The 26,037-nt window shown below is 42.1% G+C and overlaps 1 protein-coding gene across 2 annotated transcripts; it reads right to left on the bottom strand.

Moving 5' to 3' along the window:
• Positions 1 to 1,129: 1,129 nt before the first annotated feature.
• QSOX2 (quiescin sulfhydryl oxidase 2) lies at positions 1,130 to 25,352 on the bottom strand. 2 transcript variants are annotated; one of them, XM_030961559.1, is made up of 12 exons: positions 25,074 to 25,352; positions 20,381 to 20,481; positions 19,165 to 19,213; positions 17,981 to 18,086; positions 17,696 to 17,786; positions 16,205 to 16,350; positions 15,535 to 15,678; positions 13,683 to 13,812; positions 11,689 to 11,811; positions 10,485 to 10,635; positions 6,852 to 7,040; positions 1,130 to 4,755 (listed from the first exon to the last, which is right to left on the bottom strand). In XM_030961559.1, exons 1-12 carry the CDS (start codon positions 25,348 to 25,350, stop codon positions 4,205 to 4,207), a joined length of 2,058 nt encoding a protein of 685 aa, XP_030817419.1. In that variant the 5' UTR covers positions 25,351 to 25,352; the 3' UTR covers positions 1,130 to 4,204. The 2 variants fall into 2 exon arrangements, with proteins under 2 accessions (XP_030817419.1, XP_030817418.1); XM_030961558.1 differs by having other exon boundaries at positions 17,981 to 18,089.
• Positions 25,353 to 26,037: the final 685 nt, after the last annotated feature.

Genomic DNA, 26,037 nt, shown 5'->3' on the forward strand with positions numbered 1-26,037 from the left:
ATCCCTCGAATCCCTTTACCTCCTGCTCGCAGGGGATTACAAATTAATAAAAGCAGCTTAGGGGCGGGAGCCTCCAAACTCACATATGCTCCTGCCGACGGCGGCACCGGGACTTTCGTCCGCTCCTGGGGGCGGCCGTGGAGCCCCCAGCGAGCCCCGGACCCCGAGGCACCCGGGCCGGACCACCCTCCCTCGTTCGGGTCCCCTGGGATGGTTCATCTGGCCGGGGACAGGCTCCACTCTGCGGGACAGCTCAGCCCTGCGAGGCTGGGAAATGCAGGGGCACACTCTGGGGACCAGGACTGGGGTCCCCAAATAAAGCACCCAGGAACGCCAGGCGGGGGTTGGGGTCCAGGTCCTGCCCGAGTGGGACCTGTGCCGTGAGCAATGACACCGGGTTGGCATCAGCGCCAGCACCTGGCCCTCCCCAGGGCTAGGAACATCTTCTGGGGACAGTGACGGCCCACACGGTCCCTTTTAAGCTCGGTTTTCAAGTGGATTTTTAGTCTGAGCCTCTAAGGAAGAGTTTTAAGCAAACCCGTGTGGGGTGGTGCCAGGGCAGGGTTGGCCGGGCAGGAGGGAGGGCAGGGGCTGTGTCCCACCCAGGACAGAGATCAGGGGTTTGTGTCCCACCCAGGACAGAGATCAGGGCTGTGTCCCACCCAGGACAGAGATCAGGGGCTGTGTCCCACCCAGGACAGAGATCAGGGGCTGTGTCCCACCAGGACCAGCAGTGGCCCCTGCCAGCCCCGTGGTCTCATGCTGTGACATCCAGGACCCCACAGAAGCCCTTGTGCTGATCTCCCTGCACACCCTCCTGTGCCCTCCTGCTCAGCGGCCAGCAGGCACCAGACCTGCCCATGGCCTTCCTCACTTGGGCTCCAGCCATTAATTTAAAAAAAAACCCCATTAATAAAACCCAACCCACTCAAACATTTATTTCTTCCTGGTTTATTTTCTCTTCCCTCGTTCAGATTCCCCAGCAGCTCCTGAGAAGTCTGGGCTTAAAAATACACCTCCCCAAGAGGATGGATCTGGTTTATCATGGACATGTTCATGAGCTGTCCTGGCAAGAGAGTTCAGCTCAAAACAATTTGCACACACAGATAAAAAGCCCAAACACATCCACTTTGCCCAAATGTTTGCAGTTTATTTTAAACAAGCACATTAATTTACAATTTAGTACAAAACAGTCACTTTTCCTTCCAAGAGAGGAATGAGACAGTAAAAATCCAACCCAACCGGAACAGACTTGGAAATGCCAAGTTATTGACTTCAAATAAATAGAACATTTAAATTACTGAAATGGTATTGTCACTATTTTCAACACCTCATGTGCAACACCACACCTGGGACCTTTGTTCCCAGACAGTTCTGCCCAGGAACAGCAGGGTGGATGCACTGCTGGAAACAGAAAATTAGGAATTCTCACAAATAACTTCATCAGGTTTCTTTAGCACTTGCAGCTTTTGTCTCTCCTGGTACATTCTACTCCTTTTATTTTAATATTTCCTATTTGAAAACATCCTGAGAGCAAAGAAAGCTCCATGAATTACAAAGGGCCAAGTGACTGCCCCAGCACAGCACGATTCCCACAGGGAAGTGGCACTGCAGGAACCTCTGTGGACAGCACACCACACAAATAAACCCTCCAAGGTTGAGGACGTGGGGCTTAGAGGCAATTTTTAAACCAGAAACACTTTCCTGGCAGCATCACCCATTCCCCAGCACAGACTGTACTGGTACAGAGATATAAAATGGTAAAATTTGTCATTAGAAAGACAAAAAACAAACCCAAGATTTACTAAAGTGAGTTCAGAATCAAGAAAATCTTCCCAGATGAGGACAATGAAGTGAAAGCCTTGGCTGGTTCACTGGCAAGAGCTGGAGGACCAACATGGACAAACAATATCCGAATTTCATTCATTTCACACTTTCATACACTGAAGAGACAAAAGCCACTGATGTTTGAGTATTGGTTCATGTTGTTGTGTTTGCAGCAGGGTCACAACAATGTGGAAGTTAAAACTTTATTCCAAACTTTATTCCAAACCCACATTTGCTGGTTTTTAATGGCAAAATCATCCCTACAAAGCCCCAAGGCCTTTTGCTTCCACGTGCAGACAAAAATGAGCAGAACAAGTCAAAGCTTATGAAACCAGGTCTGTGTATTTGCTGGAATTCTAAACAACCAATGACTGAATTTCAACTTGAGAATGTGCAACACTGACAGCAGGAATTAACTGGCCCAATCTTCCAGATCCAACATTGCTGTGCTGGGTTAGGTTTTCTTGGTGTTTGGATTTTCTTTTAAAGCTAAGGGTCCTTGCTGGTGGGCTGACAACACCCCAAGGTTACCTGATTTTCCAAAGTCAGGGTGGAATCTCCAGGTTTTCCCCTGAATGAGCCTCACCCTGGGATCTCTCACTGGGTTCCAGCCCAAACCAAAGGGCCCTGATGAGCCTGGAGCCCCTTCCCCATGGGGTCACCACCATCCTTGTGCTCACAGGGTGTTTGAATACCCAAGCCCAGCTGCTCTAAGGATGGGACTCATAAATTCCTAAAGAGGAAAGACCCGGGATGGTTCCTCCTGTCAGAACTCTGGAATTCTGAGAGTCCTCAGGACACAGACCCAGCTCCTCTGCAGGACTGACAGGGTCATGGGAACTGAGATTTCTTCCTCTCCTCACAGCAGCCCCACAAAGTTGCTCCTCTGCATGGGTGATAAACTTCAGCTACAAGGGACAGTGAATCCTTGCAGCTCAGATCTGTCATCCAACTGGATGCTGCAGAGACACGTCAGAAATACTCAATTTTGTGAGCAGCCAATGTTTGATTATGAGAAAATAACCCTGTGGAGTTTCTGTGCTTTTTTTGTTGCCAGGCTTCAAACTCTCTATGCTGAGGCTTCTGAGGGAAATCAGAGGAGGACACAGCAATGGTATAAATGCAGGGAATTGGCCAGGGACTCCTTACTCCTTCTCGTGTAACAGAGGAGCCAGCAAACATTCAATTAAATTAAAAGTTGCAAATGTAGAATTGAAAGGAAAAGCCTTTTTATATAACACAATTAATCTGGAAAACTCACTGCCATGAGAAAACATTGAGGCCAAAACCTATTAGGATTAACTAAAGATTAGGTAATGGATAACTAGAACATGCTCAATTACATTGGATAGGATTATAAACTTCACTATCCAGGACGTGAATTATCCCCCCCAGCCAGGATCACAGCAACTCCTACTCCCAAGGATGATTTTGTAATGTTTCCATGATTTCTTCTCACTGCTGCTCCAAGTACCCCACACTGAGCTCTAGAGGGAACTGGACATCCCAGAACAGGGCAGCTCTGGGGGGAAATACCAAGGGAAGTGTTAATTGCTCTCTTGTGATGGAGAAATTCATCAGAAGAAACTCAGTATTTGTAGATTTTCCAAGCTGTTCTGCCACGGTAACACAAACCTTGCTGTCCTTCACTAAAAACATTGTTTTCCCTTCCTAGAGCTCATCAGGATTGGTTTCCACCTGGATAACACCATAATTACTTAGCAATCAGAATCAGGCTGCTAATTGTGCCCCAGAACTCTCATCCTAGTGATGGCACACATATATCCTTGGCTGGAATGCACCAGAGAATGGATGAATGATTTGAACATGAAATGCTTCCTACTTTATATATGTAAATAATATTTCAGAAAGTCAAAGAGCTTTAGAATTGATTTAATCAGAAGAGAACTCATGTTTCCTGAAAAAAATCATCAGAATTCCTGCTTCCCCCAATGAGGCAGCCAAGGTACCATTCAGAGGAACTGCTCAGCACTCGGGAGGTGAAATCAGCTCTGGATGAATTTTAAAAAAAACACAACACCTGACTTGAAAATACACAAACCAATATCCAGTTTCCTTCTCCAGCAGGCACAGTGAGTTGCATAATGCAATGTTTACTCTGGAAATGAGCAAAGGATGTTGGTGGGAAGTCATGGAAAAACCTTAACTGCCAAATGCAACGCTCCCGTGTGAGGACATTGACGTGGCCTCGGGCAAAGCCTGGGGATCTCAAGGCCAGCTCCACCCGTTCAGCTGAACACCTGGGAAATGCCTCAGGAAGAAAGGGCTGTGACCCAAGGAATACTGCATATAAAATCCCTGATCATAAATATTAAAGCTGTGTCTGGGACCCAACAGCCACGAACAGCGAGAGCTCCTACACCGAGGAGCGGTGAGACTTCACTTTCCAGCGCTTGGACCTCACCCGGAAAAAAAAGTACATGATCATCAAAAACAAGGATGATGCCACATAGAGGATGACACACAGACTCATGTCTAGGTTGGAAAATCCAATCCCTAGGAAGGACACAGCCTGCCTGGTCCCTTTGAGGCTCACAGATGCAGCTGCGCCTTTGCCGCTACCTTGGACAGCTCCAGGATTCCCCACTGGCTTCTCCAAGCCCTTGGAGTCTTGATCTCCTGGGTTCTCCTTCTCCTGGAGCTTCTTTTCTCCATTTCCCCCCGAGTTCTTCTGCAGGGTTTTGTCTTTCACCTCCCTCGTGTCTCCCTGCTCGTTGTCACTGGGGTCAGCCTGGCTCTGGGTGTATTGATAGAGGAGATTTTCACTGCTGTAGTGGGACTTGAGGAATTGCAGGACTTGCTCTTCATTCCAGCTGTGCAGCCCTTTGATTTCTTCATGACACGCAGGACAAATGTCTGGAGTTGGCCACTGAACTTTGGGGAATTTTGGATCTTCAGTCAAATCACCTAATTGGGAGGAGAAAAACAGAAATGGAAAAAAGTCAGGAGGGATGACCAGGGAAAGCTGCACCATCAGACACTGCCCAGGGAGTGCTTTCCACTTCCAGTGAGGTTGGCATAAAAAGCCACAGCACAATAACTGAATAAACAAAGACAATCACAAATTTGGAAGTTTTCTCATCAGTTCTGACCCCAAACATTTCAAAATACAAACACTAACTCACAATTATTTCCCTTTTCTCACAGTAAAAGCTGCAGCATTTCAATCCCAAGCCCAAATCCCGCAATTGCTGCTTGTAGAAGGCAGGAACACTCAACAGCCTGGGCCCTGCAGGGTTAACCTGAATTATGGTGCAAAACAAACTGCTCTTTTCACTCCTTAATCCCTGTTTTCTGCCTGGTTTGCAAGAGCAGCTCCAAGGCCAGACACTCAGATATTTTCATGTTTCTGTGTTGTGAACCATTCCATCCCAAGCTTGCTTTTCTACAGCTCTGCATCATTACCAGAACAAACACCTGCAGTATTTTAAAAGCCATGGTCATGTCTAAGATGTATTTTTCAGCTAAAAAACCAAGTCTTTAAATATGTAACACTGTCTTGAATTAGATCCAATTTTAACATTTCAGATGCTCACAGCTCTGGCCACGTTTCTGAGCTGAGCACTGCAGTTGGTCTCACACTTTGCTCTAAAAACCAGTATTTTAAAATGGGAATGGAGATAACATTTAGAAAAAAAATCTCCACCTGGTAAAACCCCTGATTTATTAACCTGATTGGTACACTAGCACTTAAAATATTTTAGAAATAATAATTTTGCATTTTTTTCTCATTTTATTATTTTTATTCTTTTTAAAAGTAGGAAACTTCCCAATGATTTTGGGTAAAATAGGGATTCAAAAGACATTTAAAAATATTTGTCTTCTTAAAATTTATGAGCAAAAGGGCAAATTGGCTTTTTTATCCTAAAGATCACTCAGCAATCAATTTATTTCAATAAAAAATGCAGAAACAAAATGTGTTACAGCAAGGTTACAAACAGAAAGCTCCCTGTACTTCGTGTTTTCCTGCCAAAGAGGGAAATGCTGTAAATCCTGTGCATTCCAAAGGAACAGGGAATAATTCAACAGGGCAGAGCCATATCCAGGCACCTCCTGACCCCCACCCCAAGGTGTTTTCATTGACCAAACATCATTTCTCACTCAGCACCACAAATACAGATGCAGCTTTTAAGGGTGAAAATACATCACTGTCCCACAGAGAAATTTTAGCAAACTGAAAAAGCATAATTTAACATTATTATTTATTCCAGTGTGTTTATAGTTCTTACTAAAAGGGTATTTTAGCTGGCTGCTGCATCACCTAAATCAATATCCATGTGAGTTTTCCAATACCTTAATGTTCTAAATAAGTGCATTGCTCCACCACTTGGCAACTCCAAGTCCACAGGAGTTGCCTGTTACAGGAACAAAAATTAGAGGATGTTTTTATTTAATCTCTTATTATTTACCTTTTTTCTCCTCAGAGAAAGGAGGCAAACTGTTTGTACTCACAACAGTATTTAATTCTTCATAAATCTTGGGAATGCAGCAGGAGCATAATATGAACACAATGTAGCATATTGAAATTGTAACTAATGCTGCATTACCCAGATCCATAACAGCAGACAGGGATTTAGTGCAAAGAGAAACCAATTTTCTTTAGTGCTTTAGTTACTTGATACCTCCATAACAGAATGGATTAAACACAACCAGTATTTTAACAGCACTTTCAACTGAAAACACAGGGATCTGGAGGGGGCACAGGTTTCCTTTATACAGCAATTTTATTTTATTCAGCTGCTGATCTGCCAGGAGTTGAGGCTCTTTTATCCTGAGGAAGCCTCTTGTTCAATTGCCATCATTTTCCAAACCAAAACAAAGGCAGGTTTTAACCCTAAAGTGGTACAGAAAGAAATGCAATTATTTTTTACCCACTGCTAAGCAGCTGAATTGCTCCTTTCATTTGTGCTCCAGAAAGAGCCTCACCAAGCAACAGGTGGAATCTCAGAAGAAACCAGCTCTGAAAATGATGTTTTTCATTCTCAGGAGTTTCTCTCCCCTACCTGCCAGCCTGTTGTTGACCACGTTGTGCTTCTCCCAGAGCCACAGAACAGCCTGGTCCAAGCTTTTCACAGAATCCATGGATTCTTTGGCCATCTCCTCAAAGTGCTGAGCACAAGCCTTGCACCCAAAGAAGTGCTGGATGTATCTCCTCATCACCTGCAGCACAATTTGGGGGCTGTCCTCCAGACCTGCAAGACAAAGGACAGACACAGCTCCAACAGCAGGGAAGGGAAGGAGGCGACATGGAAAAGAAAATTTGCTCCATTCTTGTTCAATAGAATTGACACCTGAGCTGAAATAAATCACTTTTGCAATTTAAAGTTGCTGTTTGTACCAGCACCTACACACATTCAGTCTGTACAACTGTGCTCAAAGCTACCCTGAACACCACAACCAAATATCAGTCAAGTGGTCTCTACAGCAAAACTTCTCCTTTCAGAGCATCTTAAAATTTCAGGGGAAAACCCAACTTAGTTAATGAAAACCAGACATTATTTTTATCAGAGAACATTGTGAAATTGCTAAAATATGCAAAATTCACACTTTCTGTATGCCACAATTCCTGTGGAATTAAGATATTTTCTCCAAGCTCTTGCCCAATATGTAAATTTAATATAAATGTTTACATTATGCATTCACCTCTATATTCATGGGCAGGCACTGAAGTTATGGTGACTTTGCTACTGAAAAATCAAGAGTCAAACCCCCTCTGTGGGTCCTGCACAAGGTGCCTGTGAGGGCTGTTTGTTTCTCCTCAATTCTGAGGAATTAGAGAGCTCCACAATCTCATTAGAATTATTAATTCCATGGCTTTTTTGGCAGGCTCTGAATGCACAGAGCAGCTGCTGAGCAGCACTTTGGAGAATAAATCAGGAATTCCTGCTAAAATAAACACAAACACGTGATTCTTTTTATAACATTCGCATTTTCACACTAAAGATAATGCAAAAGAATAATGAATTCAGGAGGAAGATGAGGCCTGCACAGGCTGGGAACTTTGTGGCCTTTCTTGTGTCAGCAGGTAGCTCCTCACATCTCTAAGTGCCTTGAAAACCTGATATAATTTGTTGAAATCCTAATGGTTTCATCTCTGTCACACAGAATTTCTGATTCATGCTTAATTGCCCCAGTAAATTATGTCAAAATGTATTTAAAAATGTCCTGTGTGTTACCACGAGCACACACTTGTCAAATTAAACACATTTTATGGTGCAGATTGATCAAATTACAGACTCCTGCTGCTGAACACCACAATTAATGTACTATTGCTTTGTTTTCTTGGAAAAAAAAAATCAACAAAACCTGCTCAAACTATCAGAGCACTCATCTGTTATAGATATGGGAAATATATAAAGATTGTCATCAAAACATCTTTTTTAGAACAACAACCGGATATTCTCAAACATAGCCCCAAAAAGAAGTCCTTAAGGCCCAAAAGAAATCCTAAAAAACCCCTGATTTCTCCTCAGCCATTCAATACCTGTGATTGAACAGACATGTATAAATAAAAGCTATGAGATTAAAGCAGATTAAATTACTGTATTAAAAAGAAAGGCTGGAAAATTATTTTGGAAGTTAAAACAAATTTCAGGCAGAACAGTTTTACCATTTATACTGAAATATGTATTTAGGAAAAACAATAAACACAACCAGAAAATTACCTCTGTAGAGAAACAAGAGATTGATACACAAATTTAATTTCATCTGTTCTTCAGTGTAATGGTACACCCTTGAAAATTCATTTTGTGGGGGAATCTGTCAAATTCAGCACTAGATTTAAAAATGCCAGATCATTCATTATAAAATCCACAAGCCTGTCTTATTCACACCAACTCCTCCTGTTACCTAAAACCACATTTCTTGCAATGAAGTGTGCTCAGGAAATGATTTCTGCAATGATTTTACACATCCTTGGCTGTGAGCAGCTCTGTCCTGAGTTCCTTTGGATCCCTCCTGCTACTCCCACTGCAGGTTCAGATTTCCCCACTCAGCATTAAAATGCATCAAACAGAACCCAATAAAATCATTTTATCAAGAAAGGCCCAGGAGTTCACCCAGAGTGCCAGGCCCTCGAGCAGAGGGGACGATCAGGACAAATCCATCTGCTTCAGAAAGCAAACAATTGCAAAATGGCTCATTTTGGTTGTTTTTCTTTTATCAGCCCCGAGATGAATCTTCTATTAACATCTGCCATGTATCATTGTGTAATCCTCCTTTTCTCTTTCCTCCCAAACTACTGCAATTCAGGGTAACCCTAATCTTTAAAGTGGACAAGAAGCATAAAACCCTACCTGTGGTGGGAAGGATTAGGGAGTACATCATGCTTTTTAGTAGATGGGATTTAAACAAGCAATAAGGAGAGGAAAACCTCCCAAGACATAATCCCACAGTCTCAGACTGACCCAATTCTTTCACCATAAGAAGTGATCATCACATATCTGGCCCGATTTACAGCCAGGGTTAACTGTGCCAAAGAGTTCTCAGGTCCTACAATGTATTTTTAACTTCAGGCTCATGCCTGAAATACACAATTTGAGGGGCAATTTTGTGTAGTTAAATATTAAGAATTAATAGATTTAATCAGAACACTTTGAGACTAAAAAGGGGAAATTTAAGTTATGCAGGATCCTCCTGAACAGCTCAAAATCATCCAGCACAAACCCCTCAAACTCACTGCACAAAATTGAAGAAATTCCATCTACTGCCCTATGAAAAACAAACAAAATCAGAAACAAAAATTAACAACAGAATGATTTGCTACCAAAAAATGCCTGTTCTGCAGGAGAATTATTCAGATTTGAAGGATTTTCGCTCTGACTGCAAATAATGCTGGACAAATGTATGGATCTATAATGTGAAATAATAAAATCCTTTTAAACATACAATCAACAACTGGTAAAATGAAAATTTCTGAGTTTTATGATGCCCATGTAGAATTCTCATATTCTTTGGAAAAGACATTTAAAAGGCTTTAAATGAAAACTAAATAGAATTGTAATCAAACAAAGCACTGTCCTGGCAAAAATAAAACCCAAATTTTAGCATTAGTGATTCTATTTTCATTGGGTGAGGAGAATAGATTTTATAACCAGCATGTTTCTTAAACAGGAATCATCACCAGAATATTAACACTCAGCTTCACAAGATGCTACAAGTCTGAAAATGAGCAATTTTACAGAGTGCTGGCAAAGTTGTAAATCACTGCAGGGATTAATGACAGGTACATTCAGCTGAAAAAAAAAATAAACCAAAAAGTTGTAACAAGCAGTATTTAAGAAATAACATTACAGAAGGATAAGTTAATGGCTGTACATCTTTTATAGCTACTGAACTGGATGGTAAAACCTCATTTTCCTCAAACTTCATTCCCATTGCAACCTCAGGTAACCTGAATAATTTTCATCCCTTTTCAGGGAGCTCAACATTTCTTTGCTTGAAATTCTCTTTTTCTTTTTTTTCCCCTTTTTCTGCTTTATTACTCCCAGCTTTAGGGCCACACACTTTATTTAGCACATTTCCAAACCTTCCTGCTGCAGCCAAGCTCTGACCCCTGCTGGTGCAGCCCTGCAGCCACTCTCCTCCACAAACTGATTCCTTGAGGATTTACACACCAAAAACTATTTGCTGCTCACCTGTGTTTAGCAAAGCTTTTGGTCTCAGTGCAGCCTGCACAGTGAGGGTGTGGAACAGCTTCCAGAGGGAGCAGCTGTAGCCCCTCAGCTCTGGTCTGCTGCCCTGGCAGCCAACCCACTGCACTTTTCTGGGCAGAAATATCCCAGAAATCTGCAAAAAAAAAAAGAGATTTATTTAAGGTATGTGCTGCTCTGGGGCCTAAATGTACCACTGAGTGTGGCAGCACTGCTGATCCCACATGGAATTGAGGTGATGCAGGGTAAAGAACAATAAATGACTTTCTGCACTTGTTAATCAGTTCATGCTTCAGGCAAACAAAAATCCTCATGTGCCAGATACTCTGAAGCATCATCATAAAACTGGACAAGATACAAACTGTTCAGTCATTGACATCAAACCTACAAAAATCAGTCTGACAGAGCACACAAAGTAGTTTAACCTGTGAAGATATTTTTTTAAGAACACAACACATGAAAATATTCCTGTACACTGCCAGAGCTCCAGCTTCTCTGGGTACATCCAAATTCCCTATTACTCCACAAGGTTTACATGATTTACAGTGTAAAGCTTTAACTGGCTGTAAAATTCCATATTATTTCTTCTTGGGACAAACCCACTCCTTATTCATTGCACCTGAAATCCAGTGCAAAATTTTAATTTCTGAGACTTTTCCTCTTCTGCCTAAAACACACAGGAGGCTTTCAAATTTCAGACAGACACAGGGAAGAAATTATGAATTTGTGCAAAGACAACCCTGTGACAGGGTTTTCCCAAAGGGATGGGATTCCAGCAGGGAAATTGGAGAGTATTTGGGGAAACTCCTCAGGAATAATGCACATTTCAGTGGGTAAATTTCCCATCACTTAAACTCTGACCTTCAAGAGAATCCTGCTGACAGCAGGCACAGCAAAGTCAGAAATATCCTCTGGGAATCTTGCATCCCTGGGGATGACATTAGGGAACAAGTATTGCTTGCTCATTATAAAACCCAGCCAGGATTGCATGTTTCAATTCTCTCATTTCAATTTCTTTGTGTGGATGTGCGTTGGTTGTTTTTTTTCTGCTAACGATTTCACTTTATTTTCATTTTAACCTTCTTATAACTCCATTATGAGTGGGGAAGCAGCAGTAAGTGATGTCTTTGATATAGAATCTTATCCTTTCCTAATGCCCTGTTGGATGCTGGGACTGGGAACAGCTTACCCGCATTTTGTTGTTGACCAGATCCAGGATAGCATCATAAGGGATTTTGTCTAATGGAAGGCTCACCAGCCACTCCTGCAAGGTCTCTAACAACTTCACCACAGGCTGACGGCCAGGAAAAAGCTGAGAAAAATAAAAAAAACCAAAACAAACAAGAAAACATTTTCAAGCACAAATCTCATTAGCAACGAGACGCTTTTGGTTTTACCCAAATGTTTTTGTTGTCTGTGAAATGCTTCATTTTGTTTCCTGGTGAGCAAATTAATTACTTGTTCTGCTTGCAGTAAAAAGCCATCTCGCACCAGCTTTTGCTTACAAAATTCAAAAGTTTTTTGTGCAAAATGTTAAGATTTTTTAAAATTTTAAAATTTTAGCAGGCAGGAATGCTACAGAACAACTTGACATTATCTAGGATTTCACATTAAGGTAATTCAGTTCAGAATGTCGCTCAAAATAGAGGAAGACACCTCAGCGAAACAGAGAGGCTGAAATACTTCTACTTTTTGGAAGATCAATCAAAAAATTAGTTATTTTTAGTAAGATTTCTGTGAGTTTAGGAGCTGTTATCCAGAAGGACATTTTCCTTTCATGTGTAGCAGTGATTTCCACAGTGATTTGGAATCAGGGAGTTCCTTAACTCAGAACTTACAGAGCCACAGCCTGGTAGATGAGTGTGAGGACCTGTAAATCAGTGGTAAGGCCATTCTTTTACAGCAGAAAGGCTATTTTGCTTTAATGAGGGTTGCAATTATTACAGAATTAAGTCAAGTATGTGCCATTCTTTAGGACCCTTCCAGAGGGAGCAGAATTTCAGTCATGCAAACTCCCCAGGCAGGGAATCAGAGACCTCTGTGCCTTTGGATTGACCATCACTATAAACAGGAGAAGAAGATAAAAAAATTTCTAACAGAAACACCTGAAAATATGAATGAGAGAAACGAGGAAAGTGTCACATGACCAAAAAAATATAAAATAAAGGATAGCAACCCCTGGTGGGACAGAGCAGGGGGAGATGAGCAGGCACCTACAAGAGAACATTCCCCATTTACCATCAACAACCAGGGAGTCAAATGACATCAGCTGGCCAGGAACCATGGGGAAGAGCAGAGGGGATAATATGATGGAAAGATTACCACACACTTTCTTAAAGAAATGAGGCCAGCTGCAGATTTCTGACCTCTGATGGCTGCAGGGGGGAGCTGGCTGGGTAAGGAACTGTCTGTCTGGTTTTCAGATAAACCCAGATATTTGGAAATGGTTCATATAGGCCTTATTATTCCCTTAAGAGTTATTGATTCACTTGTTAAAAATAAAACATAGTGTTAGCTACACAGGGAGTAAAAATAAAGATATATTGGTCATTTCAGGAAGCTAGCATTGTAAAGCAAAATAATTTTAAACTTTTTCAAGTCATATCACATTATATTTTATGTATTTTCTTTTTATGGAAATGTAACACATAAGCATTTTTAATTTTTAAATACTCAATTATATTCAATAGCTCAGTTATTTTTGAATATCTATTTAATCAAAATCAGTACCTCAATTATATTCAAAATGCAGACAGAAGCTACTAACATCTCTAAATAGAACAGCATTTGCCAAGTATGCATTAATGAAATTCAGAAGTCAAGAATGAAAAACAAAGGTTGGTTTAATCCCACTGAGCAACAATAGCCACTTATCCAGAAAATCTGATAAATGGACTATATTTACAGTGTTCGTTCAATATGCTGCAGACTACTTAAGCTTTATTTAATTTTGAGCCCCCTAAGGTGAAATTAAGTTGCATTTTAACCCTGTAAGTATGTCAGAACAGCAAACAATACCTCAAAATAGCTTTTAAATAAACCCACCAGACTCTTTTTTTAGGCTACTGAGGATGCACACACTCAAACACTGTGAAAGACATTTTGAGAGACTTATGCCCCACGATAAATTTTCTGCAGGAGTCACTTCATCTTCACAAATAATCAGAGCCCAGAAGTGCCTACCTTGGCAGAGATGGTGACAAAGTCCTTGAAGGTTTTTAGCTCAGCTCCCTCGAGTGCCTTGTGCGTGGCCAGCTCCACCCGGAGGAGGAAATGCAATCCTGACTCAAGGTCAGCCATGTAGAGCCTGGACCTGGAACACACATCAATAATCCTGCAGGCTCTGGCAGCATCCTGCAGCCCTTCCCTCACCACTCACCAGGTAAATTGATGACAGAGGTGTCATTAAAGCCCCCCCAGAGTGATTGCAGTCCTGCCCAGCCTCAGTGGCACAGGAAGAGTTTGGAAAATTGAGGCACAACCACGCATGAGAAAGTTTTTTTTTATATTTGACTGAACTTTTTGTCTCCCAGCCAGCTTTACCTTGTAATGAAATTACAGCTCTGGTGTAAGGAAATTACAGCTTCTCTGCTGGGCTGACCACAAAGAGAAACAGGACATGCCCTGAACAACAGGGGATCCCACACAGGGCAGGGGTGCAAACAAGACTGGAAATGGCAGCGTTGGGAAGGACTAAATTAGAAATCCTCTCCCAAATGCAGCAGTTTTAGGGCAGGTCTTTCACCTCCCAGTTAAAACACAGCAGCTCTAAAGACAAGAGTTCTGACAGGTACAAGTAAACCGTATAGACCAAATAAAACATTTTCCATGTTCCTTATCACAACCAAATATCTTCATAACTAAACCTGCTTTACAAAGTACAAATGCAGCAGGCACACAGCCCCAGCTTTCAAAGCTTTTTAGGCAGTGTGAGACAGAGCAATAGAACTGAACAAACAGAAGTTCAGGAAGTTCACACTTCTTGTAAGAGCTCAGCAGCACTTGCTGTTGCTAAAAAAACAGAATTAAACAACAAACATTTTAAAAACTGGCTGCTCCCACCTCCTAAATAACACACAGGAAAGAACATATTAAAAGACAGAATCATCTATAATCATATATACTACATCTAATTTAGCCACAGACTTATTCTGAATTTATCTCTTTAATTAATAAAGTACTCACTTAAGTTATAAAAACCAGCAAAATTCTGCTTCAAGTTTCTTAAATAAAGAGACATCCACATGAATGCAGGAGGTTCTCCAAAAGGATCCTATTTAGAAGATACTTGGAGTGGAGATTCATGTCAACAAGATTTTGCCTTGCTGGAAAGCAGTTCCATTTAACTAAGTTGTTTTGCTAACTGAATGTTCCATATAAAGTATTTTATAATAGTCACTGAAAGAAGATGACACTAATAGTGTCCATGAAAGGAAAATAAGTATTATATTAAAGCACTCAGCCCCACATCTTTTCCATCTAAAGACGCTGAGGGATTATCTCTCTGCAAAGGCTTTGCATCCTTCTCTCAAAGAGGGAAAGAGGGTGAAGATAAACCTCAGAGGATTTGGGGTGATAAACATCTTTTACAGTGACTTTAGTATTTTCTATTATACTTGCATTTCCAGTGGGCACTGTTTCACTACTGCACACACAGAGAATCTCCTACAGAAATGTTACAGCTTGGCATTTTATCATGAATTTTTTCAGGGACACTGATCACTTCTTTCAGGTAGTGGGTGTGATAAGTCCTTGGTATTTTCAAGGCAATTGAATATTTCACAATGCTTCTGGTAAAAACATTCCTTCCAGAGCAGTGCAGACATTTGCTGCTAAAACCAAAATACCTCAGTAATTTCATCCATGAATTGTTTGAAAAGCTGCTCACAGCTGAACTGAATGGAGTGAAATGAAGTAAAATAAGGAACCGCTCTAGGATTTTATGATAAATTACAGCACAGCTTCCCATGTAGCAGGAAAAAGCTGCAGGTGATTTTTAATAACCAAATTTATAAAAATTAAGGGCATCACTTACTTATCAAACTCTTTCCACACCTTGATTTCTGTGCTCTCCTCTTTGTTTTCTGGAGCAGGCAGCTGCAGTGGCAAAAGGAGTTTTTTCCTTACGCCTGGCAGTGACTTTAAATATGAAGAAAAGAAAGATCGTAGAGGCTTCAAACTGCAAATGGACAAAGAGAGATAATTTTAATCTCAGACTAAGTGAATGTCCAAAGTAAATAACTGTATTTATAAAATAAGCTATTTACTTTGGTTTATGTTTTACAGTCCTAGTGCAGCATGGCCTGTTTTGATACAAAGTGAAAAGAAATAATGTTCAATTTATGAATAACAAATCACTTGGATTAGGGGTGTGAAATTCTGTTCAAAATAAGAACAAAAAATGTTAATCTAAATGTCAGTTCATGTTACACAAGAAATGGGTTTAAGAACTTTGATTCTTCATTTATTTTTTTCACTTTTATTCCAAAGATTTTTTTTCCTTTCAGAATGATCACAGTACTAAATTGAAGGCATAAATAGGCAACAGTGATAAGTAAAAGCAGTATTAGGTCTTTTATTGATAATATAGGGAACACACAAGTTCAGGCAGTACAATGTATTGATGAGGTGCCAGGACACCAAATCCTGACATTTTTATAGGTTAAGTGAACTTCCCCATAACCCTCTGACAGATAATTACTTACTTGTTAATTAATCCATGGCTGCCATTGGGCTGTATCAGGTAGCATGAGGGGACTGAGGTGATCCCCAGTTTCTCCAGGAAAGGTTTATCAAAATTCAGGGCTCTCCTCACCACGATGTTTTCATACTGGATCAAGTCTAAGATAACCTGGGGAATGAGAGGATGCCATGAATTATACATTGTTCAAGGAATATCCAATCTTGCAGGACAAGACACATAAACAGGTGAAGTGCATCATCCTTTAAGGGCATCATTAAGCTGTTTGCAGGAAGTGCAGCTATGGCTGCTCCGTGCACACAAACAATTTCACTTAAAGAAGATTTACTCTTCTCTAGAAATTATTACCCCTATCGTCCTTTTCTTATTATTTTATTTTTTCTTGGTCTATTCTGTTCTTTTCCTCTTTCCTTCCATCACTGATGACACATGTCCTCCTTTTCTTCAGCAGTATGGGAAGGTTTGTCCATTTTGTTTTGTGTTGCAAACATGAAAACAATGCTATTTTCTGTTCCACTAAACTATTCTATAAAGCTCAAATACCACATAACACTAACAAACATTTTTTATCCCGAAAGCAGACTCCACTTTGTGTTAATCAAATGACTCTGTCTTCTCCTCTAACTGTAGATAATAAAAACAGCATGGTAAAAAGCTGAGGAACTTCATAACCTTCATATTTCTTCAGTAATGCCCACTTGCATCACCAAGCAGCTCCCAGAGAACAAATGCCTGGAATCAGCCGGAACCCCAAAGTGATTCCCACTCTTGGTAGCACAACCTCCTCCACTCATGACACTGGGCCATCTCAGCATCAAATCTAACTAGAAACATTTTGCAGACACTGGGTATTTCCACACAGATTATGCCTGGGTAATTATGCAATTTTTTTTCTTCACTTATCCTAGATCTTAGAAGGAACAGAAAAGTAACAGTTGTCTGAGCTAACAACAGGCTCATTAGGTGGGGAAATGATACCAAATCAAATATTTTATTGGGAAGCAAAACTAAAGACTTCCACTTCCTCTGTGTTTCTGAACTGCTTCATGCTACCATCTTAATTTCCCAAAATTTATATGTGAAGAAAGGGAACTGGAGAATTTAGATTATTACAAACAGTTGTCCAGAAGAATGAGTACAAAAACAGTTCTCTAGTAGTAACAAAACAATAATGTCATCTGGCAATATTTTTGTTGTGATCTTTCAAATTCTTGAAAGAAAACTGTGCTAGGAATGAAACTGATAAATTAACTTTCTACTAAAATAAGAATGGAAGAAGTTAACATGACATCACGTTCTTTTGTAAGCGAGTTCCTCTGTGTGAGTGAACACGCCAGCCCTATAAAATCCCTGGGTTTTATGATCCCCCAAACACGTGTGACCTGCTCTAGTGCTGCATTCAGGGAGCTCTTGCTTGGCTAAATAAGCTCAAATCCAGCTGGTTTATGGTGACATCCATCCACAGTCACTCTGTCCCTCACAGGTCCCACGTTACCTCTCGGCCCACGTAGGAGCTGTTGCTCTCAAACACAATGGCTGTGTAGTGGTGGCTGCTCTTGTCAAAAAGAGATGGGAGATCACTGGACCTTTGAGGAAAAGAAAAGCAATTTAGCACAGAATGCAATAAACCCATTGTTACTCATGGAACTTTCTTTTACAATCTCATAGCAGAACTGGTATAAAAAAACCCAAAAACTTCTAAAAGATTTTTAATTTTCTACAATTTATTTAATTAACTGAGTAAACAGAGAGCAGCTACATTTGAAACCAAGGAACTTACAACACTGGATCCAGTGGTGGGCAAGCAGGAGGCCTCAGCTCCTGGGAATGGTTCTGGAGGAAGTCAATCATCATCTGACGAAGGGTCTGCAGCTCTCGATCTCCTCCTGCTGAGAACAGTTCCAAAAAAACACACAACCCTTCAGAAAACTGGGAAAAAATGACTCACATGAAAGTTTGCTATGCATGCTTTTCTGGGTCAGGTTTTTGCTTTAAGTTCAGACTTAAAACTCAGCATACTATTTGGCTGAAGAAAAGGAACTAAGAATTTTGTTGTAGGATTTCATTTTAATGTTGCTGTGAGATCGTATTTAAAAGCTGTCATCCCATCCTAAAATAAATAAAACCTCAAGACTTTTCCAAATGTATCCATCTGCCTGCCTTGCTGATTTTCTCTTCAAACAATTCTTGATTCTCAATGTGAACATTTTCGCAGTAGTTGCTGTGGGCAACTTCAGCAGGATAATAACCACAAACTAAAACCTGCCAAAGTGTATCATTCCTACCAAATGGAGAGGCCATAAAGCCATGGAACAAGAGGAGGAAATAACTGAAGTGTGAGAATATTTTATTTGCTTTAAAAGAACCACATTAAAAAGCAGAAAACCCTTCAAATGCCCAAGAGGTAAAACCAAGGTTCCCTTGTACAGGAAGGGTTAATGGTGCAGGTGGTCTCTCCTCTGACCTCTGGCCTTTTAAATGTTCATCCGTGGAAAGGGACAACATTACTTTTGTCCCAGACAAACCACCTCAAGCTGTGATCCTGACAAACCCTGGGATAAGCCTATTTTCAGGGAGTCACCATCTGAATAGGGGCTCTCCCAGTGCAACTCAGGATGCCCGGAAAATGGCTGAGGGATCAAAAGTCAGGATTGAGCAAATTGGATCTCTTGCTGATGAGGAGTGTGATGGGAAAAAATGGATTTAAAAAAAATTAACAAGCCATTTGTGAAAATTAAAAAAAAAAAAGAAATGTGATTCCTAAGTTTCTTGGAGAAATATTTTGCCTGCCGAAAATTCTGATTAACACTTTGTAGAATACTTGAAATATTCTGTCTTAAAGAGCTATTTAGTGTCCACCCCATCCCTGCCCAAAGGAACTGACAGGATTTTGCTTGTTGTGTGACACAGCCCTGGCTGACAGGAAAACTGCTCTGGGAATTTCTCACAGTAAAATGTTCTTACCTTGGTAATTTTCTCCAGTTGTGAATTGCTTTGTAAATGCTTTGAAGTACTGGGTGAGAGAAAAGAAAAGTCATTGTATCAGACAAAAAAGCTCATTTTAGGAATAAAAATGGCTTTCTGGAGTTTTTACTTATACAGCTCTAACTACAAAATATTTTTCTTTATCTGCTCAGGAGACAGTTTTCCCTCTTAGCCTATGAGTTCCAAAAAGCTGCTTCTCACCTTCCTGAAGGCAAGAGGAAAAATCCCTTAATGCATAATTCAATGGTGTGTATTGATCCTGCACTGCAAACTTTAACCCAAACACAAATGAACTGATCACCAAATCTGTGCTACCAACTGTGTGTGTACTTGGAACACTATTCACATTTTCCCAACTCCCTCCAGTGGTTAAACAGGAGATCTAAGGGAGCTTGGCTGCCTTCTGCTACAAAAAAATAACATGGAAAAGATTCTGGGTTTAATAAAGAGGATATCACAATTTACACCTAAAACTTTGGAGAAGAAAAGAAAAAAAGAATTGGTTTTACTATCAGGGTAAAAGATCACAAATCCTACATTGAAATGTCTCCTGTTCCCTCTCCTGTCATAACAGTTTATTCAACCCTCCCCATCCACCACATTCGGCTCATACTTAATAATGTGATTAATACAGACTGACTGAGAAGGTAAAAATTGCATAAAAATGAACAATGGCAGATGCTGGCTAATGTGGCATCCTCTTTAAAAGGCAATTTAAGCATTTTATTATTAAAAAATATTATGAAATTAATTACAAAAATAGTGAAGGATCTATCAAGAGTAAATTTTTAATTGGTCATGAAATAAGCTGTTTTCATGAGGCAATTTCAATGTGCTCCCTTTACTTTCACACACCAAAACCAAAAACATTATTAATAATCTTGAAACAGCTGAATTTGAAAAATATTTATAAAAATGTTTATTATCTAATAAATCTATTGAAACTAGGGGTTATATAGATGTGATAACAGAATGATATCTTCTTTCAGTAAGAATTTTTCAGATTCAGAACTGAATTACTTCTCAAAACAGCTGCATCAGCTCTTGCCTTCAACAAAACCCCCTCAAATTAATCTGTTATCAACTCTGCAGTTTTCTCAGCAAAGCAAAACTCCAACTACAGAACAATGAGTTACCCAGTTTAATTACTAGAAAACATGCATCATTTGCCTAGGGCAGGATGTTCTGCACTTACCCTAAGGGTTGGGTAATAGTGAATCCCATATTCTTTGCACGTCTCATAGTTCCCTTCTTCCCCACAGTCCAGCACTCCAACTCTAATTGCAGATTCCCAGTCTGCAAACAAAGATATCTTTCAATTTTCAGCAGGAGTGACCAGGGATCCCAGCTGATGAATTACCTTGCTTCCCATGGAAGCCAGCAGCAGGACTCGGAGAGATTCCAGTGGCATAAAAATCCAGCCCTGGGTCGATTCTCATTTGCCATTCATTTCCATCCCCCAGTGTAATACAATCTACTGATGTTTAAAATAACCAAAACCTCCCTGTTTTTCTTGGCTGCATCAGTGTTTTCCATGCACCTGAACAAGAGGAATCCCAGCACACAGTGCAGCAGTTCCAGGGGTGAATCCAGGAAGATGAAATCAGGGCCAATCCAACACTTGCAAGGAACTGGATTGAATTCCTCGGCTTTTTCCCATTAGCTGTGCTCATAAAATAGATCATGCAGAATGAATATAACTGAATAAAATTCATCCAGCACTTACTCATCCACACGGCTGTCAATTACAAACCCATAAATTTGATGCACCTTGTATTAGAGCTTTTGTAACAAGCTGCTTTTTCTCCAACTTACAGTTTTCTGAGAGGCCTCAGAATTACACACAACCCCAGCTCACGTAGTGTCTGCTGAAAGCTGCATTTACCTGGCAGTATTGTTCAGAAATACATTAGTTATACCCCCAAAGATATCTGAGTTTTAAGCAGAGTGTTCAATAGTTGAGTTTGAGCATCACTCTGACTTTCCTTTATGGCAATAACCACGAGAGTTCAAGGATTTCCATAAATATGCTTATATAACTTCAATAAAAGCTTTCAACTAACTTACAGCTTTTTCCTTCTCTTTTTGCTGGGATTTTATCTTTTTGAGCCAGCCTCTGCTGCAGCAATCACTTTAAGGAAGAACCACTCCAAGAGAATCCTTAGACAGCTGCTTTTTAAAGCCAAGTTAAATCAAACCAGCCATGGGCAGAATTTGAAGGTCCCCCACAATTCCCAATAAAACTTAAAAAGCACTAAAATTAAACTTGCTTTTATAGCAAAGAGCATGAAAGCTTTACCAAGTTCAAGAGCTGATGGGCAGTTCTGGTCTGTGAAATTTAGCTTGACCTTTACTTGTGTTTGGAGGAGGCCAGGGCAGCTGATGGAGAGGTTTGTGCTGAACGTGCCAAGAGCTGAGCGGGCACCAGGAGAGCAGATGGGCACCCATTCACAGCAGCACAAAGGCCACAACAGCCCATTTCATCAAATAAAATGCAAAACACAAAAGAAAAGTTTGGCTTCTGGTTATCTCCTTCATTCAACTTTCACCACTCCTCCTCCTTTTTCCACCTGTCTGGATCCTCCTCCTCGCCATGAATGGGAGCTCTCTGAACTCAATGCAAATAACCCCACACAACAAAGCAGCCCCACCCCAGCCAAACACCCGGGTTAAAGAGCACCAGCTGGGATGTGCTGCTTAACATTCCTGCTGCTGGAAACGGAGCTTCTGCTTTCCTAGGGGTGCCAGAGCTGCTGGAGTGCACAGCTGACACTCTGCAGTTACTGCAGCGCTGTAGCCTGGGCTGGCGTTTTAAAAAATGCTGATGAATTTGAAATTAGCATTAGTGGTTTTGAAATACTGACTCACAAGTGATGGGAAAGAGGCAGATGAGGGATGCATTAACCAACACAATCTCTGTTCATGCTAAACCAGCTCCAGGGAATGACAGGGCTGTGTTGGACAAACTGGAATCCCGCAGGTGGGTCAAACCTCCCATGTGAGAAATGGCACAGAGCATCGACCAGAGAATTACAAGGAATTCACTTCCTTTCCATAAACCTGGCTGTTTTCCATCAGGAAGTTTCAGTCAGGGGGTTAAAAGGCTGATCACAGGCACTTCTCTCTCACAGCTACTTGAGAGTTGCCTGTTTTGACACTTGGCTGTTTCCTGAACAAGGTGACTGCAGCTCCCCACCAAATGTGTTCAAAGAACAGTTTCTAGCAGGAAATCATTATTATGGATTTGAAACAAAACCTGCTAAATTTGGACAGTAACTCCAATCCTGAGGAGTGAATTGATTCTGTGTATAATTCAGAGGTTGTCCTATGTGGGATTTCCAAGGGTTTGTTACTACACATAATTCCAGGCTGTATTTATTTTGCTGGATAAACTTAATAATCTTTTAGCCAGAAAAAGGATAATTAACTCTAATGGCCACTTTGGCCAGTGCTGTAATAAAATGAAATGTGTGATTAGGAAAGCAGCAGCACTGACTGAGCTTAAAGCCTGTTCTGAGAGGGAGTATCAAAATAAAAACATAAATTACACAAAAGCAAGCACTGATCCGATTTTTTTCAGGAGGATTATGTTCTGCTGTGAAGTCTGCAATGGTAGTATTGCCAAGATTTAACAAATGAGAAACAAAATTAAAATTAGGTCTATTAGCACAAGCCTTTTTTGGACAAAGCTGTTGCACCAATTTAACTGGATTTTGTTTGGACACCAAATCAGCAAACATAACCCCAGTGATCTAGGAGTTCTGTATCCTCGAGGATATCCTTTAATATCCTAGCAGATGAATAAATATCTTTGAAAAAGAAATGCTGAGACAGATTAAGTGGGCAAAATGTTTTGGGTTTGGTTTCTTTGATGAAGCTACCAATGAAAAGCGTGACTGTTCTCAGTCTCCTAAAATCCACTCATCCAACTTGAAAATGGAAATATTTGGCTGACAAATAACACTAAAAGCCAATAGCATTTGCTGGTTGTGCCAATGTCCACAAGTATTCAAAATCCACTTTCTAAATGGAAGTTTTCATAAAAGCTCAATGGATTAAAGGAGAGAGGCCTTTAATTGATTTCACTGATACAAATGCATGACAGCATCTGCAGTTACCACGTCTGCTGGTGAGGAAGAAAATATGTATTTTAGGAAGTCTTTACAAGTTAAAGGTATCACACTGCTGTAATCCTGTCTAAATCCCGGTCTTATTTTGACCAAAGCTCTGGCCAGTTTGGGCTCTTCATGCTCTCCACTGCTGTGCTCAAAGACCTCCTTGTTACTTCAAAGAAGGAGAAGATCTAATATTATTTTGGCCACAAGCAAATTAAAGCAGGAGAGAAAATGTTACATAAACTTATGCAAATTAAACAGAAGGAAGTTACTGGTTTATAAACAAACCCTTCATGTAAGTAAGGAGCATTTGAAGTGCTCTGAAAACCATGACAGTTCTGTGTTTCTCTGCTTTTGAGTTTTTGCTCACCAATCACAATTCCTCAGTGTGTGATGCACCTATTTTAGGGTGGGTTTCCATTTCCATAGATCTAAGTGCACACCTAATACTTCACCTACATTTCATGTGAGCTGTTAATGCTTTTCAGAGTGTCACAGAACGGCCAGAGCTCTTCAGTTCCTCTCAAAGTGAAACCATGATGCATTAAAAACTGCTGTATCCATCCTGGAGACATCTCCTGGGTGAAATGTGAATTAAGAGTAGTTTAAAAGCCTTTTACACTGCTGTATTAAGCATAATAACATTTCCTACAAATCTATCTCAGGTTTCCTCCCTAGCAGAAGTACTGAACTTTAATTGATACCTCAGGGGTCTGTTTGCTTCCTTACATCTACAAATAGAGTAAAACTCTTCAGCACCTGCCAAAAAACCTGAGCAGGCTAAGAGACAGCAAGGCAGGTCCCTGAGCATAAACTGTAGATGCCACCATTACTTTTAAAGTCACTGATTGATAAATCTGAAAACCTGGTTCTCACTTTGCTTGATTTTTGTATTATTTTCTGGTGGTCCTTTTCCCCCTTCGAGCCCATCCACACTACACTAAATTTGCAATATATAAATCAATGTGTACACGGCCCCTCCAGTACCACCGTATTTTTTGCTTATGCTCTGAAACAACTGCTCTCTTGATAGAACATTTAGAAGATAAACATCGTGCCTTCAAGAGTTCAGTGTAAACAAACCTTGGCTTCACAGGGACACTTACATGCCAACCACACTGCTGTGTGCATGCAAGGTAATGGTTTGTGCCTGGATTCCTTCAAAACCTTTAATTTGGAGGTGTGCTTCCACCTTCCACCCCTTGCTCTGTCCTATGTGCTATTTTGGCTGTGTGGCAGCACCAGAGCAGGGGATGAGGGTGATGCTCACACACCAGAGCAGGGGATGAGGGTGATGCTCACACACCAGAGCAGGGGATGAGGGTGATGCTCACACACCAGAGCAGGGGATGAGGGTGATGCTCACACACCAGGGCAGGGGATGGGATGAAGACAGACGGGTGATTGCTCACACACCAGGGCAGGGGATGAAGGTGATGCTCACACACCAGAGCAGGGATGAAGGTGATGCTCACACACCAGAGCAGGGGATGAGGGTGATGCTCATACACCAGATCAGGGGATGAGGGTGATGCTCACACACCAAAGCAGGGGATGAAGGTGATGCTCACACACCCCCGGGCACACGTGCCATGGCCCACAGGGGTCACAGTGACCGAGGCCCCGCGGTCCCCCAGCCCAGCGCCCCCCGGGGCACCGCCAGACACCGCCGCGGCCCTGCACCGGCTCCGGGCACGGCGGGAGGCCGCGAAGGGCCGCGGGACAGCGGCCGGGCCGGCGGGGCCGTGTGCGGTGACCCGGTCCGAGCCTCACCTTTGACGTCCCCCGCCAGCGCTCGCCAGGTGGGCGCGAAGGCGATGCAGTGGCCGCAGGACGAGCTGTAGAACTGCACCACCCAGGCGGCCGAGGAGTTGAGCAGCGCCGGCCGCACGGAGCCGGCCGTCAGCACGGTCAGCGGGTCGTGCCCGGGCCGGTACAGCCGCGCCGTGGCGGCGGCCGCCAGCAGCAGCAGGAGCAGCGCCGGGAACGCCACCGGGAGCGGCACCGGGAGCGGGAGCAGCGCCCTCCGGCCCCCGCCCGCCGCCGCCATGTTGGGACGCGCGGAGAGGGGCGGGGCGGGGCCGCGCCATAGCAACGCGCCGGCCATGGCGGCGAGGCCTGAGGGCAGCGCGATCCGTCCCGCGTCCCTGAGGGGAGCGGCGAGCGTCCCTTGGAGGAGCCGGGATTGTCCGTGTTCCTGAGGGGACCGTCCTATGTCCCCTGAGGGGATCGGGAATTGTCCGTGCCCCTGACGGGACTCTCCGTGTCCTTCAGGGAAGCAGGGACCGCCCGGTGTCCCTGAGGGGAGCAAGGACTCTCCGCGTCCCCTGATCGTTGCGAAATACGGAATATATAATTTTTTATTAAAAAAGAATGTTCTTTGGTGTTTGATTCAATCCATGAAACAGCCACGGACAAGCTCCAAGTGTTAGAGAAGCGCTCGTCACCGGTGGCCACGCACAGGAGCAGGTTGGAGGTTTGGAGCCTCCCTGACCGGAGATGTCCCAGAGCCGTCGGGACACGATCCTGGCTCTGGGATAACCCTGCTGGACCAGGAGCTCGCACTGCCGCACCCACTGTGGTCCTCTCCTGTCTTACCCAGTCTGGCCTTCTGTGAGATCACTCGGTGGCCAAATTTATGTGATGATTTATATAGAAAGAGAAGTTTGAACTTCATGGGTTTTCTCGCTGAGCAGAGATGAAAGCAGGGCGGCCTTTGGGTCGAGAGCTCTTTCAT

The sequence above is a fragment of the Camarhynchus parvulus genome, chromosome 17, assembly GCF_901933205.1.
Source record: "Camarhynchus parvulus chromosome 17, STF_HiC, whole genome shotgun sequence".
NCBI lineage: Eukaryota > Metazoa > Chordata > Aves > Passeriformes > Thraupidae > Camarhynchus > Camarhynchus parvulus.

Excerpts from the sequence above, each read along its gene's own strand:
- QSOX2 (XM_030961558.1), bottom strand. The coding sequence starts at position 25,350 with ATGGCGGCGGCGGGCGGGGGCCGGAGGGCGCTGCTCCCGCTCCCGGTG. Across the intron at positions 20,482-25,073 it reads GCTGGCGGGGGACGTCAAAG|ACTGGGAATCTGCAATTAGA; the intron begins GTGAGGCTCGGA and ends CTTTGTTTGCAG. Across the intron at positions 13,813-15,534 it reads GTGTGGAAAGAGTTTGATAA|GTCCAGGCTCTACATGGCTG; the intron begins GTAAGTGATGCC and ends TGTGTGTTCCAG.